The sequence below is a fragment of the Vigna unguiculata genome, chromosome 9 (genome assembly GCF_004118075.2).
Source record: "Vigna unguiculata cultivar IT97K-499-35 chromosome 9, ASM411807v1, whole genome shotgun sequence".
In the NCBI taxonomy this organism is placed as follows: Eukaryota; Viridiplantae; Streptophyta; class Magnoliopsida; order Fabales; family Fabaceae; genus Vigna; species Vigna unguiculata.
In genome coordinates, this window is record NC_040287.1 from 29,960,574 (window position 1) to 29,978,217 (window position 17,644).

Here is a 17,644-nt window from a genome sequence, read left to right on the forward strand (position 1 = left end):
CCGATAGTTAAAATTTCTAATAGTGGCCATTGAATATTTCATAAAGTGGATAGAAGTCGAGTCTGTGACCATCATCTCAACGTCTAAAGTTCGAAACTTCATCTGAAACAACATATTGTGAATGTTTGGAACACCAAGATGACTAATATCAGATAATGAAACCCAATTTATGAGCAAATTTTTGCTTTCCAAACTATCTTGATCACTCAATTATGTGAAATCACTATTTACTATTTTCTCGAATAACCTCTTAATTAGTTATGAGAATAGTTTTTAAAAATTAAAATTAGAAAAAAAAAGTAACTAAAAGTAATTTATTAAAATATAGAGATTAATTTTTATTGTTAAGAGGAATAACAAATTAAAAATGTTTAAACATGAATAAATGTTAGTTTTGTAATATAGTTTATAATTAAATGTGTTATTATTGATTTGTTTAAAAATAAAATACAAAATAGTTATATTAAACATATAAATTTATTTTAAAATGTTGAATTAAAAATAAATATAATACTTTAAATAAAGTAAATATTATTTTGGGTGGTATAAAAAATGTGAGATAAATGTTTATTAACTTAAAAAAAATTATTGTTATGCGTGAGATGATAATAAAAAAATTTAATGAAAAAAATGTTTAAATAGTAAACTGAGAAGGTAAAATTATTTGAAAGTGTTGATTAATAGATATGTTTTTATATTATCAATTTGGCGATAGAAGTTAAAAATGATTCATTGTAACTCTAGGTTTAAATTAAAAATTTAAAATGAAATTTTGTAATTATTTTGCAATAAAGAATATTTATAAATGTCTACATTTTTCATTTAATATTTTAATAATTTTGCTACAATTATGAATATATATTTTTACTGTATTTTACAAATTAATTTTAAAAACTTTATATGATCAATAATATAAATAACAATAATAATTTTAGGAAAGATTATATTTTTCTTCTATTTTTATTAAATTTTTATACAAACTTAAAAAAATTATGGTTAAATATATTAAGAAAAGTATTTCACATCGTCAAAATTTATTCACTCTTAAATTAGTTTTAATTTGTTCTCTTTCTCAAAAGGATTAAAATCTAATTTCAATTTCAATTTTTTATTTTTTATTTTTTCTTTCTTTTTTCGAAAAGAGCAAATAAAAACCAGAAAACTGGAGAGCTGAATTTAAAGGAATTTTCAACTGTTACAATAAGAATTATTTTCTTGAAAAAAAGGTAATATTTCAGAAAAAAAAAAATTGTTTCCAAGTAAAAGAGTATATTTCTTCATATGGTTAATTTTTATACTAAATCATAGCAAGAAAATGTCTATTATGTAAGTAGACATATGTTTTTCAATTACATATTTATTATTTTCTTTTTACTTAATTGTATAGGACATTACACGGTACAAAATTTCTCTTACTTCCCATTTACATTTTAAAAAATTTTTATTTTATTGTAATATTTTTTTTTATTATGTTAGTATAATATTTTATTATTAAAACTTAATATCAAATGGACTTAGAAATAAAGGTGATGTGAAACAATTTTTTCCCAATAATAGGTTACTTTTTATTAGTGAAATGTTGTTCCAATAACAAGTGGAAGGTATAATGAATAGACATAATGGGGGTAAAGGATTTCGAAGAGATGTTAAAAATGAATGTGATCAGAGGGCGAGAAGGTTTTTCTCTGTTTCTTTTGCTTGTTCAGCTTCTTTTGGTTGTTCAGCTTCTTTTGGTTGTTCTTTTGGTTGTTCAACCTCCTTTGGTTGCTCAGCTTCTTTTGGTTCTTGTGGTTGCTCAGCTTCTTTTGGTGATTCTGTTTCCGTTGGCTCAACTTCTTTTGGTTGCTCTGTTTCTAATGGTTGAGCTTCTTTTGGCTGCTCTATTTCTAATGGCTGAGCTTCTTTTGACTGCTCTGTTTCTAATGGCTGAGCTTCTTTTGGCTGCTCTGTTTCTAATGGCTGAGCTTCTTTTGGTTGTTCTGTTTCTGTTGGTTCAGCTTCTTTTGGCTGCTCTATTTCTGTTGGCTCAGCTTCTTTTGGCTGCTCTGTTTCTGTTGGCTCAGTTTCTTTTGGTTGCTCTATTTGTTTTGGTTGTTCTAGCTTCTCTTCCTCTACTTTGTCCTCCTTTACCTGAACTTCTTCATGTTGAATATTGTCCTGAGGAACAACAAGGGTGATGCCCTCAGCATTCTTTGGTGTGATGGGAGTCTGAATTGCGACTTCCTCTCTCCTGTTCCTGGGACCGCTCACACAACCTCCCATTATAAATTTAAGTAAATAAAAATGAATGAAGGAGGAGTGTTTGTGATCCAAGGAACAAACACCACTACGCAAAGAATGCTGAGGTGACTATAACGTTGCCCAAACCCTCTCATTTATACCTTTCACCCTCTCCATTTTAGGAGCACTTTTCGCCTTCCAATACCTATTTAGAGGGCTTTTAACCATTTACGTTCCTCAATAATCTCCGATTTCAAAACTTAATCATTCCAAAAATATTTTCTAAAACACCAAAATTAAAACCATGTCTCCACGAGTATTTTTCTTGGGATTTTTAGAAAATAAATACAAAATCTATATTCAATTATAAAGAGAGTAGTATGAAAAAAACTGATTCTTATTTTACCTTTCCAAATGTACTTTCTAGGATACATATTTATTTTCTTCATACTCTCAGGAGCACGGAAATAAATTTTGAGAGTAAGAAATATAATTTGTTTTTATGTGATTATTTTTCGAAAAGAGTTTTTTAACCAGAGATTTTAAAGAGAGAAAAAAAAATGAAAAACCAATGGCCTTTTGTAAAATACTTGTTTTGGGTGTAAGAAACATAAAAGGTATTGTTTGTGAAATTGTTTTCTGAAAAGACACTTTCAACCAAAGATTCTCAAGAAAGAAAAATAAAAACATTCCATTTGGAGAGCGAAAATATATTGGGAAATGATATTTTTACACATGTTTTGTTTGATAAACTTTGAAAAACAATATTTTTTATAAAAAAAAATTAAAATTTTATTACTTTATTTTTTAACTTCCATTAAAAAAATAAAAATTATTCCATTAAAAAAATTAAAAATTATTCATCAATTTTGTCAATAAAATATTTGTTAAAAAATAATTTTCGAAATATATTAATTTAATCGAAGATCGAGAAAGAAAAATAAAAACATTCCATTTGGAGAGTGAAAATATATTGAGAAATGATATTTTTACAATATTTTTGTTTGATTAAAAAAATATTGTAAAATATTTTTACAATATTTTTACAAACAATATTTTCTATAAAAAGAATCTTAAACGATATCACTTTATTTTTGTAATTTTCATTAAAAAAAATTACTTTATTTAGTAAGTCTGTAAACTTTTTAGACAAAACATTTGTCAAAAAATTATTTTGGAAATATATTAATTTAATCGCAGAGAAACAAACTTGATCCGTGTTATGACTCCGAGCAAAACAAAAAGTATTGTGTGAGGTTGGAACCTTGAAAGAAAAAAAATAAAATTAGGACAAACATATATTTTAACAGGGTTAAATATATTTTTAGTTATAAATTTTGATGTGAAATTAAAATTTATTGTTATATGAAATTTTAATATATTTAAGTCTTCAAATCTTAAAAATAAATAGAGATAGTTCATTTAATTTAATTACATTAAATTTTTTAAATGTATTAATCATATTTCTCATCTAACATTAAATCATTAGCGTGTCAAATTGTATAAACAATTTAAAATATTAACACGCGTTTAATACATAAAAGAATATTAATATAATTTAGTTAAAATAACTACGTCCATTTATTTTTAAATTTGAAACCACAATATAAGTTTCTGACAGTAAAAATTTCAGTTTTACGTGAAGTTTTAGAACTAAAAATATATTTAGTTAATTAAATAGAAAAATAAGAAGGGTGATATAGGTAGTAAAATTGGGGAGTGTAAATAGTATAAGCCTACATTTGCTCCATATATAATTCTCGTGATTTGAAAAACAAATATTTGTACGTAGACATGAAGTATGCTCATATACACGAGAGTTAACAGAAAAAGAAAAGTAATTCGTTTGTAGGAAATAAAATGTGTAATGAAAAAAGGGAAAAAGAAAAAGGGAGGTGTTCTATAAAAATAAAGTAATTTTTTTAATATCAACACTCTATTATAATTTGCATCGGATGATTCAATTTTGTTTAAAGAAGAGATATACAATATATAAATTTTAGGATAGTTTTCGTTATTTTTCTTGCTTGGTCTAGAAATGTGCCTTCTCTTAATTTAAATCTTCATCTATAACAATATATACGGTGTACATATTTCAAAATATCAATTTTATTTTTTAAAATATAATTATTTATTAAATTTTTTAAAACTAGACGTTACTTTTACAAACTTTTTTATAAAATGGTCTATTTATGTTTCTTCTTTTTTTTTCTACTTATCAACAGTTATTCTTTTATTTTTTTGATATATTTTACTTTATTTTTAATAAATAATTTTATTTTATATATTAACTTAATAACATTACATTATCACACCACCTATTAATATAATATCATGTATATTTAAAAAATACATAGATACATGCATGATGCTAGTGTATGAAAAAGAAAATCATGATTAGGAAAATTATCAAAGTGACATGTGTTTAGTTTTGGAATGATTTTAAATTGAATAAGTTTAAATGTGAGAGTGTATTACAGATTAAAAACATATCAGCTAATTATTTAGAATAAAAACACCTACTATATAAATGATATTTATGGTTTGTATATTAAATTATTTTTAGGAAAATTATATTCTGACAAACATATTTTTGACATAATTGATAAAGTTTCTATAAATGAAATTAAAATAAATTATCTTTCTGTTTATTAATCCAAATAAACTAATAAAATAATACCTTTTACTTAAATTGGTAATTGTCAAAAGTTTGTTAGAAAAAAAAAAAACTGTTAAACTACGATTTTTCTTATTTTTAATATATGTTTTTGCTGAGCATGCTTACGTGTTTTAATACGTTATATATCTTAGGAAAAAATTAATTGTAATTAAGTTAATGTTTTATTTTAATTATTTTGACGCGGAGACTGTGTTTTTATTCTTGCACACATTTATTTATCATTAAAAAGACTTTGATGTTAGCACCTGAAGTTGCATAGAACAGATAGAGAAACAGCAAAATCAATGACGAAGATTGAGATGAAATAAATAGTGAAAGAAAGGTGCAGAGTAATTCGTGTAGTTCAACCACCACTCTCACCCCTCAATTTTCTTAACCTATATTAAAAACTCGATCCAACTTTTTCTCCATCGTAACTAAGATTCAGTTCAAACCCATTTCAATTTTCTGTTCTCCGATTCCTCAGGCGAGCTTTATAAGCTCGCCTCTCCCAGATCATGCCCGGAATCTTCAAAACCTTCCACTTCTCCGCCGTCTTCATCGCCGTCTTCGCCCTCTGCGTTCTCCCGCCTGCGACAGCCGATGACGGCCACTCGACGGTTCTCCGGCTGCCGTCCCAGGTCGCCGGTGACGAAGGGCAGAAAGTATGCGGCGGGGTGGCGCCGTCGTCGTGCCCCGTTAAGTGTTTTCGGACGGACCCGGTTTGCGGCGTGGACGGTGTGACGTACTGGTGCGGGTGCAGCGAAGCCGCGTGCGCCGGCGCACAGGTTGCGAAAATGGGGTTCTGTGAAGTGGGGAATGGCGGTTCCGTCCCTCTGTCTGGTCAGGCATTGCTTTTGGTGCATATTGTGTGGCTCATCGTACTAGGTTTCTCCGTCTTCTTTGGTCTTTTTTGAAAGAGGATGTAACAGTAACAGTAGTATACGTACGCATAGCAGATAGAGTTACGTATTATTGTACGACTATGTCTATACGATGCTTATGGCTATTCTTGTTTTCTAAGGAATGTTTTAGTTCGTCGGAGAACATCATAGAATTCAGATTTTTAGACACTTTGGTCCTTGTAATATTCTCTCTGGAAATGCAGCGTTACATTGTTGTCACTATTGATGAATTTCCCTTACAATATTTTGTGTTTTTTGGAATGAGAATATTTCTTGTTTATGGGACCACCTTCAAGTTTAATACGATGTCTAGAGGGAAAAAAAATCGACTTGTTCTTCAGAAATATGGCTTACTATCACATAGTAAATTTTGAATTTATGTGAGAAATTACACTAACATATAGTAAATTTTGCCGAGTGTGGAAATTTATTTTTGGATAAATTTGAATTTCGATTAGATTTCGTCTTTTGTTTGCTAAACCAAGTTGTTGAGTTTGTTTTCATTAATGTTTTCCTTCCATGATGATAATAATTAAACGCGTTTTGAAGATATATGAACTTTTTTAGCAGGTTTTGTCTAGATTTTGAAAATTGTAGACACCATGGACGCACTCGCGTTAATTGTTAATCATCAATAGTAATTTGGACATCCTCAATGCTAATCGAAGTCTATAAGAGAATAAATAATAATATTATAATCAAAGATAATAATATTTTAATCCAATAAAATTTATTTATTTTTTATTCAGTGATGTGTCCGTCTTGGTGAAATTTTTAAAAGTAATTTTTAATTATTTTTTAAGTTTTTGTTCTTGATGTTGTATATAAAGCGACATCTTAATGTAGTCGTTGGTAATGTTATACTGAGATGATATTATAGTGGCAGGTGACCATTTATTTCATAAAATAATTAATAAAAAATAATATCGTATAAGAAATTTAATGTGGTCACTGATTATGTGGTATTGTGTTAGTTAAAAGGGAGTTTACACGGAACAAGAAAATGAGACATTGATCACGCTAGTTACTACTCTAACAACAACCAGTTTCGTTGGTGGTGGCCTTAGACGGTAATAAAGTGCACAGTTTGCGGATTCCACCTTCAAAAACAACTTAATTTTCATTTTGGTGAATATGACATTTCACATTCAATGCAATCTCTCCGACAACTCCAAACCCATCAATGAGAACAAACAAAAAATTGGTGTCAATAGGTGACACTTCCAATTGCGAGTGGCGACACATCTGCCAACTCCGACGGTAAGAGAAACTATCAGTACTAAAAAGAAATCAAAAGGTGTTTCTCTTGAATGAAACCCTAACTCTCCTTTTATCCGAGTAATTAAAATTACCAATATCGACAACTTAAAAATAACTAAAATTTTCTTTTAAAAATTCTAGCTAGACCGATTCATCACTAAGTACAAAATAAATAACTTTTACTAGGTTTAAGTATCATTATTATGTGTAACATAAATGATTTATCAAAATACTAAATAACTGTGATGTAATAAAAGACAAAATAAAATGTAAGTGTTATAAATTATGCTTTTAATAGAAAAAGGACATCCAAATTAATTGAAACAACTCAGTATTATAAATTATACGTTTTTTTTTAGTTTTTGCTATTTTCTTTTATACAGCGGCTTCTTAGAAGTTTACTAGCCATTTTCATAGGAAAATTTATCCAAATTATTTTTTGCACTATTTATAATTTTTGTCAATAAATAATAAATATTCAATTAATTAGATACATAAATGATCACATAATTCAGATGTAACGTATGCTAATTATTTGTATAAAAAGCAGGACTGGTCAAAATGAATCAAAGTGTATTGCACTGTTAAAATCTGCATTGAATTTAAGAATAATTCATCTGAACTGAATTGAACAGTAGTTCAGAGGAAATGTACTGAACTATTTTTTATTTTAAAAAACTGAACTGCACTAAACTTAACTGAACTATAATATGAACTGAATTGAAATTTTTTCCAAACTACACTATTTTTGAACCAAACTGCATTATTTTTAAATTGAATTTCATTATTTTTTAACTGAACTACAATATTTTTAAACCAAACTAATTGTGTATTATTTTTTAATTGTTTAAATAAATTATTCAGTTACAATTAGATGAATGATCAATTCCATAAATATATTGTGCGAGAGTTTCTAGAATTTCTCACAATGTTCAAATAATATTTATTTTACCTATACCTATTTAATATTATATTTTGTTTATATGTAATACATGTTGCACATTAAATAATTTGTTTTAACAACTTTAGTTTGATTTAATGTTATATTTTATTTATATGTAATACATGTTTCATATTAAGTAATTTATAAGATTAAGACTCAGATTAAGACTTGTATCACTTAACTATTTTTTTATCTAAACAAACTTAATTTAATTATTATCTATTATTTATTTTTATTTGTGAATATTCAAAAAAAGTTACATAAAAACGTCTCTATAAAAAAGATCTCATAACTCCTTTTTTTCTCTATTTTTTATATTTTTTTTCTAATGATTTTAGTATAGAACAGTTTTCGTAAATTTATATATATTTAGAAACATCATTTTGAGGAAAATATCAGAAACCAAATTCCGATAATTATGAACTACTTTACTTTTTATATATATATATATATATATATATATATATATATATATATATATATATAAATAAGTATTTAATTTCTTATTCACGTAAAATTTTTCTTTTCACATAAATCTTGTAAATAATAAACATACAAATCAACACACGATTCACAGTAAACTTTAATCTTTTAGTTTTTCTGCTATCTCAAAGCTCAAGTAATTAGACGTCACATATCTGCACCATTTTGCGTATTTCGTGATACTCAATTTTATTGTTTTACTGTCTTAACTTTTAAAAAACATTTTCAAATAGTTAACTAGTTAACTGATCAACTTTAAACATAAGGGGTTCAATTTTCTTTAACTAAACTTGAAAATGGTACAGTTAGAAATAGTTTAGTTTTTTTTAGTATAATATAGTTAATATAATTTATAGTTCAGTACAATTAGATTTATTTTGTCCAACCTGTATATAAACGAAAATAAGGTAATAATCCAAAAAAATTAAGTGTGTCCTACGATTTTTTATTTCAAATTAAAAATATCTTAGTGTTATCTATTCTTCTTACATTTGGATTTGAAAATGAATTTCGGATAAGAGATTTGAAAGGAAAAGAAGATAAATGTGAGATTGTTTGAATTAAGAGAAAAAAGAATGAGAAATAAAGAGAAAAAAAGGAATTTAAGATGAGAGTTTATAAAAATTAATGAGTAATATGATGTGTTTAATAAACTAAAGACATATTTTAATGAATAAAATCTTATAATTACCATTTTAGTCTTGATAATATATGTAATGTAAAAAAAAAATGTAATTAGCATAAATCATGTTAAAATGAAATGTGAATTATTATTTAAGATAAATAAAATTGTGTTAAAATAAAATGAGATTAATAAAAATAAATTGTTTTAAGTAACAATAATAATTATTACAATTATTATTATTATTATTATTATATTATATTAGTGAAAACACATGCACTATCCAGAGCTTAAATAAAGGAAATAATCAGTTATATTTTTCATACGATCTCATCTCCTTTTATGAATAGACTAATTATCTCCTCTTATGAATATATAATAATCTAATTGGAATATATAATTATAGAATTTGATATAATTTGGATTGGTCAATTAATTGGAAGATTCTCCTAAGAGAATGATACTTCTTAGAATTAGATATCAGTTTCTTTATCAATTGCAAAATCTATCTAGTTTGAACACTTTCAAAAAATTATCTTAGAAGAATAAAAATGGGGTTCATTGGACTAAACAAAAAGAAGAAAGAGGATGAATAAGTATATGAATACCTTTTCATTAGTCCTTCTCATGTGTTCTTATCCGAACATATAAAGAATTATAAGAGTGAATTATTAATATAATTCGAAAAAGGAAGTCCACATATATATTTCTATCTAGTTAGGATTAAACAAAAGGATTAACAAATAAAAGTACGCTATAACCAACTTGTTAAAACTTCCATAAAAGCCGTAATAAAGTGTGTTAAATTTTTTGTGATGACTTTTATCAATTTCATATATGATTTTTATATTCTGTAAATGTCTTTTAATTATTTAATTTTAAAAAACATTTAAATTTAAAAAATTAGTTAAATTTAAATAAACGGTAACTTAAAGGATATAAATATTATTATATTACTTTATATTATTATACAAGATGAAATAAAAAAAAAACACAAAAGCACTAAAAACATAAATTATATCACCATTATCACAACCAACACGAACCAACAAGATCCACACACAAGCCAACACACTATTGAAACACCTCCAATAATAGTCTGCAATAACACCAAAGATCACCACCAGAAGATCAAGGACAAAACCACCACCAACGAGAGCCTCACCAGCACACCACTAACAATGACAACCACAGGACCTCACAAGAAAAGGGAAACACACTACCACAACATCTACCGAGTACCACCACAAGCACCACCACCTACAAACACAACAAAAATAAAATAAGAAACTTTTAAAATGCATGGACTGAAAGAATCAATTCCCCCTCATTGTGTCAATGAATGAAGAATGGAGAATTGATTCTCCCTCACGTTGATATATGTTATAAATCTATAAATTATAAATTATATTACATTTGTTCTTTCGTAATATATATATATATATATATATATATATTCTAAAATTAAATTAAAGTTTACATTATTATACTAAGTTTTAAATTATTATTCTATATTGGTCGATCTAAAAGAATTTTAAAATAAACATAAACATCTCTAATATTACTCAAATACTTTAAAATAAAAAATAAAACAATATCTATAATCAAAACTTACAAAAACCTGCTCTTAAAGCAAAAGAATAACTCAGGAAGGAGGATAGAGTGAAAGTTCATGAAGGTTGAACGTAAGTACAAAATAAAAAAGGGCAAAATCAACATTTTAGAAAATAGGCATTGTATGATGAAATTATGGGTGCGGAAAGCATTTGCTATAGTTTTGTTCGTAGGAAGTTTAGAAGAGAAACGGGCTTTGATACGTGGGCCTAAAGTCAAAACCGTTGATATGTGGGCCTAAAATCAAAACATAAATATAATTGTTCATTAGGGTTTTGAAAGTGCAGTGAGGGAGGTGCGTTGTCTGCCATAGAGAGGGAGAGTTGCAGCAACAATGAAGACGATTCTCTCATCAGAGACTATGAACATCCCAGATGGCGTGAGCATCAAGGTTCACGCGAAGGTGATCGAGGTTGAAGGCCCTCGTGGAAAACTAGTGCGAGACTTCAAACATCTCAACCTTGATTTTCAGCTGATCACCGACGAGAACGGCAAGAAGAAGCTCAAGATCGAGGCATGGTTTGGCTCTCGGAAAACCTCCGCCGCCATTCGCACCGCCCTCAGCCACGTCGACAATCTCATCACCGGCGTCACCAAGGGCTACCGCTACAAGATGAGGTTCGTGTACGCTCACTTCCCCATCAACGCCAGCATTGCCAACGACAATAAGTCCATTGAAATCCGAAATTTCCTCGGCGAGAAGAAGGTACACAAATACTCTTCCTGTTTATTTTTAATTAATTAATTTTCTCTTTTATTTGCTATTAGGAAAAATGTGCGATTAGGTTTAGTGATTGGTTACTTGTGCGTGATTAGGTGAGAAAAGTTGACATGCTCGAGGGCGTGTCAGTTGTTCGTTCCGAAAAGGTGAAGGATGAGTTGGTTTTGGATGGAAACGATATCGAACTTGTTTCCCGGTCTTGTGCTCTGATTAACCAGGTATTTTCTTTTTCCGCACACCTCACATACCCTGTTCAAACCCTTTTCAATTTTGCGTTTGTTTAAGCTTTAATCGTTATTCTCTCACTTTGGTGCAGAAATGCCATGTTAAGAACAAGGATATTCGGAAGTTCCTTGATGGTATCTACGTAAGCGAGAAGGGAACCATAGTAGTAGAAGAGTAGATCATGAAAACATACATTTTCTATTTAGTCTGGAAATCTTTTCTGTTATCTTTCTTGAGTTTGGATTTTACAATTTTGTGTTGTTAAAATATCTTGTTTGAAATTTATCCTATGGAGTATTTTAGTTCTCGGTCTATATAGATTTTGCTTTTGTTGATGTGTTTTGCTATGAATGCTTAATTAAGCAGTTAATGGACTGAATTCACAATTCTGCTGTTAAATGTGGTTAGTCTGCAATCACAATTAAATATTCGAGTGTTGTAAGACATGATAAACCGAAATTTTCACTTTCCTTAATTTCATTGGTAGATGATGTGTTTAAGAATTTCCCACTTTGTTCGACACTAGGCTGACAGAGATCTCAATTGTTCTATGTGTGTTGTCCCTGATATTGTGCTCTCACTCTTTCCAATCTATACCATTTATTCACTCAATTCAGCTAAAACTTGGTTGAATGTGGTTGAGTTGATTCATTTATTAGAAGCAGGTTCATTCATGAGGAAATAAATATCAAGAGAGAAAGTCCTAAGGCAACCATGACAACGAAAAACGCTTGCTTTTATTTTGCTTTGTTTTGTGTAGACTCCAATTGCTGTACATTGTAATAGTTTTGAATTAATACGAATAGTTGAGAAGTACTGTAACAGTGTAGTTTTTATAAAATAATTAAAAGAGCATTAGAAGTTGTTCTGTAAGAACTAAAGTGATAATTTTAGTAACTAAGCTTATTTTATGTTTAGAAGTCTAGGGTTTAATTACCAATTTTAGAAATAAACTATAAGCAGTTTCCGTTAGAAAGAAACTTTGAAATGTACAGCAGGAGATGAGTTATTACACAGCTTATATTTTGTAGGATCATTCACAAACTCAAGATACACTAGAATGAAATTTATTCTTGAAAGAAGACAGTAGATAATATCGTGATTCGTAATCAATTATCCTAATAACCAAGTTATACAAAGTTTGTTCCGTGTAAATAACATTTTAAGTTTTTAACTATAGTGATGTAGTTTGTCTGATGAACTCATTACCATCGGCTGGCGAATATTTTTTTCATGGAAAACTTGTTTGCCTAAAATGTAATGTGTCAACGATTATAATAAATCAAATAAATCGGTAACTCGCCTGAAAATTAAACAAAATCCTGATCCTGAATTAGCATGTAAGTTTTTATTATCCCCCTACCTTACAATAATCTAAATCCATATTGTTTTAAGTCTATTTAAATTGATTTTTCTTAAATTTAAATCTATATTTTTGGATTTTAAATCCAATCAATTTAATTGGATTTGGATCGAATAAATTTTGGAATTTTGAAAATCTAAATTCGAATCCACTTTGGATTTGAATTGGATCATTGTTTTGGATTTTGAAAGTTTAAAATCTAAATGTGTCTAAGGTCTTCGTCCATGGGTCGGCCCGATTCGTCCTCGTCCATGGGTTGGCCTGAGTCGTCCCTGATTGAAGGTTAACCCGAGTTGTCCCTAACCAAGGGCCGACTTGAGTTGTCCCATCCGAGTTGTCTCCAATCGACCTTGGTTGAATCTCGGTCGAGTCGACCATAGTCAATTGGTCGAAGGTTGGTTGAACCAAGTCATCTTTAGGGTGACATGAGTTGTTCCTGAGGATTGATCCGAGTCATCTTTGGGTTGACCTCAATTGTTCTCGAGTGAGGGTGAGCTTGAGTCCTCTATAACTAAAGTCGACCCTGACAAACATTCATTTGAGTTGGCTGGATTGCAATTTGGCCAACTCGTCCCCGATCAATATTTCATGAGTCGATCTCAACAAAGGTTGGCTTAGATGCCCCGGGCCGAAGGTCGACCTTGGACGAAGATTGGTTGAGCCAGCTCCAAGCGAAGGTTAAACGAGTTTACCCAGACAAAAGTCGGTTGAGTCGACCTCGGTCGAAGGTCGGTTGAGTCGGTTCTGTCTGATAATGTCCTCTTCAAAGAATGCACACATAAACAAATTTTTGGCTTTAGTGTTTTTGATGGAAAGCTTGTCTATGGTCATCATTCCACATCCTTCTAGGAATTATTATTTCATTCCCATCATAAAGATCATAAATACCATCCTCAATGATTTATGACAATTCGATATCCAGATTCTTAATGTAGGTCATCATTTTTATTTGTCAAATTTTATCTTTTCTTTGTCGTACATTGGTAGATGATCTGCAACAAATTTTACCTACTTTATTTTGTTTACTAGGATCACTCCTCTTGTTCTATTAAGAATTCTCTTAAAAGGCAGACTCTGATACCACTTGTTGGTGCAACGTGGCTCTAGAGGGGGGGGGGGGGGAGAGGGGTGAATAGAGTTTGTAGACATTTTATAATTGTTTTGTGGAGACATACTATTGTAAATAAATTAAGATAAAGAGTAAGGTAGAGAATAATGTACACAAGGATTTATACAGGTTCACCGCTACTTCCAATCTCTTAAACAACTTGCTTAAGAAATTCAGTAATCAACACATTTGACTAGCACGAGTATCAACCTCTTTAGGTATGAAGAGTTTAACCTTCTCCAAGATATACGAGTTTAGGTTACAATGAGTATCAACCTTTTCAAGTATCCTTTCTTAATCTCCCACTGACATAGAGAACCCGCAATCACAATAATCAATATAATCTCTTACGTAGGAGAACTCAATCATGCTCATAGTGTATAACTTCACCATTTGAAAGATATTACATTGAGTTACACTAAACCCAACATCACTCTATACACAAATGAATATGACTCTAATGCTCACAAAGTATTCTCTCTTCTTCTTTTCTTTCCTTTAAGAATTAATATGGCAATATTTTAACACTTTTGTATTTTTCCTTTTCTTTATCATCTAGGTCTTGATATTTATAGTTGTGTTATGCATTTGATTGTGGATGCATATTCAATTCAGCATATTCTTCATATCTTCTTCCTTCTTCATTAGAAGTTCTTGATATTACTTTTAGAGTATATTGCTTCTTGTGCATCATTTTTTCTTTCCTTTTGATTCATTCAACAATTTGAAATTAAAATATCATAATGTTTTGGCTTCGTTCATCTATATAATGTCTTGCAATCTTTGATTTGTAGAGTATTTCTCTTTCTCGTGATTGATTGATAAATATATGACAACATTCACAATATTTAATCAGAATGTTTTCTTATATATCTTTATGAACCATCTTTTATATTCTTCATATTAAATAATGTTGAGACTTGCTGCACAATTCTCTTTCTTGACTTGATCAATAATTTAACGTTCATATTGTGATTTCATATTCCTCTTTCGCACCGTCTGAACATGATTCATCTAATGCTTATCATCATTTAAATTGTCTAGTCATTCTTCCATTGAAGTCTTTTAACGGAAGCACTCATCTAATAGGGATATTTAACATTCAACTTTATGAGTTAACTTGGCTTGTCTGACACTGATACTCGCTTGAGACTGTTACTCGTCTAGTAACTTTGTGTGCTTGCATTGACTCATCTAATGCTTTGCTTTGACTCATCTACTACTTGTAGAAGTCTAATGCCTTGTTTCATCATGTTAACTCATTTGGTCAATGATTTTGTCAATAGAATGTAGCTGCGTTTGCACTGTTGAATGCTTTTGATGACCTTTGTCATTTAGCAACTTATGACTCTTCTAAGTTAGCACTTTTGACTCGGTTTTATCTAAGTTTCACTTTCTCGTGTTTGCTTCAGACTTCAAGCTTTATTTTTATTTGTATTACTTGTGTTTTTATGTTCACTCATTGAACAAATATTAATTCAATAAATGTATATACTCACAAGAAAGAACATCATTGTCTAATGCTATTTATGCACCCTATTTCATGTGCATTTTCTTTGTCCTTATTCTTTACTTTAAGGTATAAATACAGATTTGGTACCTCAACTTTTTCGGAAAGTTCAATTTGGTACCCAAATTTTAGGAATGTTCAATTTGGTACCCAAACTTTTTAAACAGGTTTATTTTGATACCTTCCGTTAAACACTACATAACGCCGTTTGACTTCTGTTAAGGTGGCACTGTGCTGGGGATACGTGGCAGAAACAATGGTTCAGATAAAATGAGTTGGAATCCCCCTTTATTTGTAAACTTTAAGTGCCCTATTTTGTGGAGAGTGCCCTAATAGGTGATTTTCTCTTATTCTGATTTTTCTAGACATTTAAGAAATGTCAAGGGCTCAATCATCTTCCTCTTGCTCTCACAATTCATGGTTGATGCGAAATCAAAACTTGTCCTGTAATGGTGGTGGCCGTAGAAAATAAAAAAAATCAGCACGCCCATCAACTCAAATATAAAATGTAGGAAAGAAAACTCACCTTCCACAACCAAAGATTCTTCTTCCACCGCCAAAGCTCTATCTTCCACTGCCAAAGCTCCGTCTTCCACCGCTGAAGCTTCTTCTTCCCAGCTTCGCCCTCTCCAACGAACGGAAGGAAATCTTCGTCCTTCTTCTCTGATCACCGAACGCAAATCAACCATTGAACCCTAATTCCCAAATTTTGCTTCTGCCCTAATTTTCCGTTCTGCAAAATTTTCGATTTCACATCCCTTATTTTGCCCCAAATCGACAACAACGCTTTTCTAAAATTTTTTACTTCACAAATTATTTACTTTGAATTTTTTTTTACCACAAAAACCACGTATGCCCTACACAGTGTCACCTCAACAGAAGTCAAACGGTGTTATGTAATGTTTAACGAAAGGTACCAAAATAAACTTGTTTAAAAAATTTGGGTATCAAATTGAACATTCCTAAAGTTCGAGTACCAAATTGAACTTTTTAAAAAAGTTGAAGTACCAAATTTGTATTTATACCTTACTTTAAATAATTTGCGTGCGTATTATTTAAATTTGTTTTGTGCTCTATTCACCCCTTCTAAATTTATATTACACCAACAAATTCAAGTTGGGATTTAGTGAGTTCAAAGTGACCGCCCATAAATCAAAGAATAAAAATGAACCTTTACGAAACCTAATAAACATCAATTGAAGGTTGTTTTCGGGTTTAAAGACTTTACTTGCTTTCTTTCTTTGCATAAGAGCCTTTACTATCAAGATGTTGGTACACATGCATTTGGTGCCAAATCTGGTTTGCATAGTTACTTTTTCTATATTCCAGAGTATTATTATTAAACACATTTTAAAACCATAATTAGTATAAAATACAATAACTACAAGTAATAAATCTACGTATCAAAACTCCCACAAAAGCATATTAAGGCATTTTAAGAGATACAAGAACAAAATCACCTATACAAGAGTTTGCATAAAGCACTAATAAAATAAAAAAATCATAATATTAAATTGTTTATAAGTCATTCAAACAAAATATTAAGGCATTTTAAGACATACAAGAACAAAATCACATATACAAGAGTTTACAGAAAGCACTAATAAAAAAAATCATAATATTAAATTGTTTATAAGTCATTCAAACAATATATATATATATATATATATATATATATATATATATTCTTTATTTATTTTCATTGTATCTTCGAATATATTGTTTTTAAAATATTCAATATCTACATAATATTTGAACATATTTAAATCTTCTCTTAAAATAATGTTTACATACGTTTTTTCAATCAAATATAATAACATTATTTTATTAAAAATATCATATATTATTAGAAACGCAATCCATTCAATATTCTTAAATTATGTATAACCATTAATCAAAATACTTAATTCATAAAAATATTGTTTAAAAAGTATGCATCATTTGTTAAATTCTAAACTATGAATCATCAATAATCATTATTCTGTTACACTTTACTATTTATAATATAAAC

The 17,644-nt window shown here is 29.2% G+C and overlaps 3 protein-coding genes across 3 annotated transcripts; 2 read left to right on the top strand and 1 right to left on the bottom strand.

Annotated features, from left to right (window-relative positions):
• Positions 1-1,662: 1,662 nt before the first annotated feature.
• Positions 1,663-2,262, bottom strand: LOC114163643 (110 kDa antigen-like). Its single transcript, XM_028047943.1, has one exon. It carries the CDS (start codon positions 2,260-2,262, stop codon positions 1,663-1,665), a length of 600 nt encoding a protein of 199 aa, XP_027903744.1.
• A 2,880-nt stretch (positions 2,263-5,142) lies between these two features.
• LOC114164558 lies at positions 5,143-6,003 on the top strand. Its single transcript, XM_028049275.1, has one exon. The coding sequence runs from the start codon at positions 5,398-5,400 to the stop codon at positions 5,794-5,796; it is 399 nt and encodes a 132-aa protein (XP_027905076.1). The 5' UTR covers positions 5,143-5,397; the 3' UTR covers positions 5,797-6,003.
• A 4,976-nt stretch (positions 6,004-10,979) lies between these two features.
• Positions 10,980-12,078, top strand: LOC114196030 (60S ribosomal protein L9). The gene is made up of 3 exons (XM_028086523.1): positions 10,980-11,412; positions 11,523-11,645; positions 11,744-12,078. Exons 1-3 carry the CDS (start codon positions 11,041-11,043, stop codon positions 11,828-11,830), a joined length of 582 nt encoding a protein of 193 aa, XP_027942324.1. The 5' UTR covers positions 10,980-11,040; the 3' UTR covers positions 11,831-12,078.
• The last annotated feature ends 5,566 nt before the right edge of the window (positions 12,079-17,644 follow it).

Bases quoted from the DNA above. Each gene is read 5' to 3' on its own strand.
- LOC114163643 (XM_028047943.1), bottom strand. From the start codon at position 2,262: ATGGGAGGTTGTGTGAGCGGTCCCAGGAACAGGAGAGAGGAAGTCGCA.
- LOC114164558 (XM_028049275.1), top strand. From the start codon at position 5,398: ATGCCCGGAATCTTCAAAACCTTCCACTTCTCCGCCGTCTTCATCGCC.
- LOC114196030 (XM_028086523.1), top strand. From the start codon at position 11,041: ATGAAGACGATTCTCTCATCAGAGACTATGAACATCCCAGATGGCGTG. The intron at 11,413-11,522 runs GTACACAAATAC...GTGCGTGATTAG, and splicing joins ATTTCCTCGGCGAGAAGAAG to GTGAGAAAAGTTGACATGCT. The intron at 11,646-11,743 runs GTATTTTCTTTT...ACTTTGGTGCAG, and splicing joins CTTGTGCTCTGATTAACCAG to AAATGCCATGTTAAGAACAA.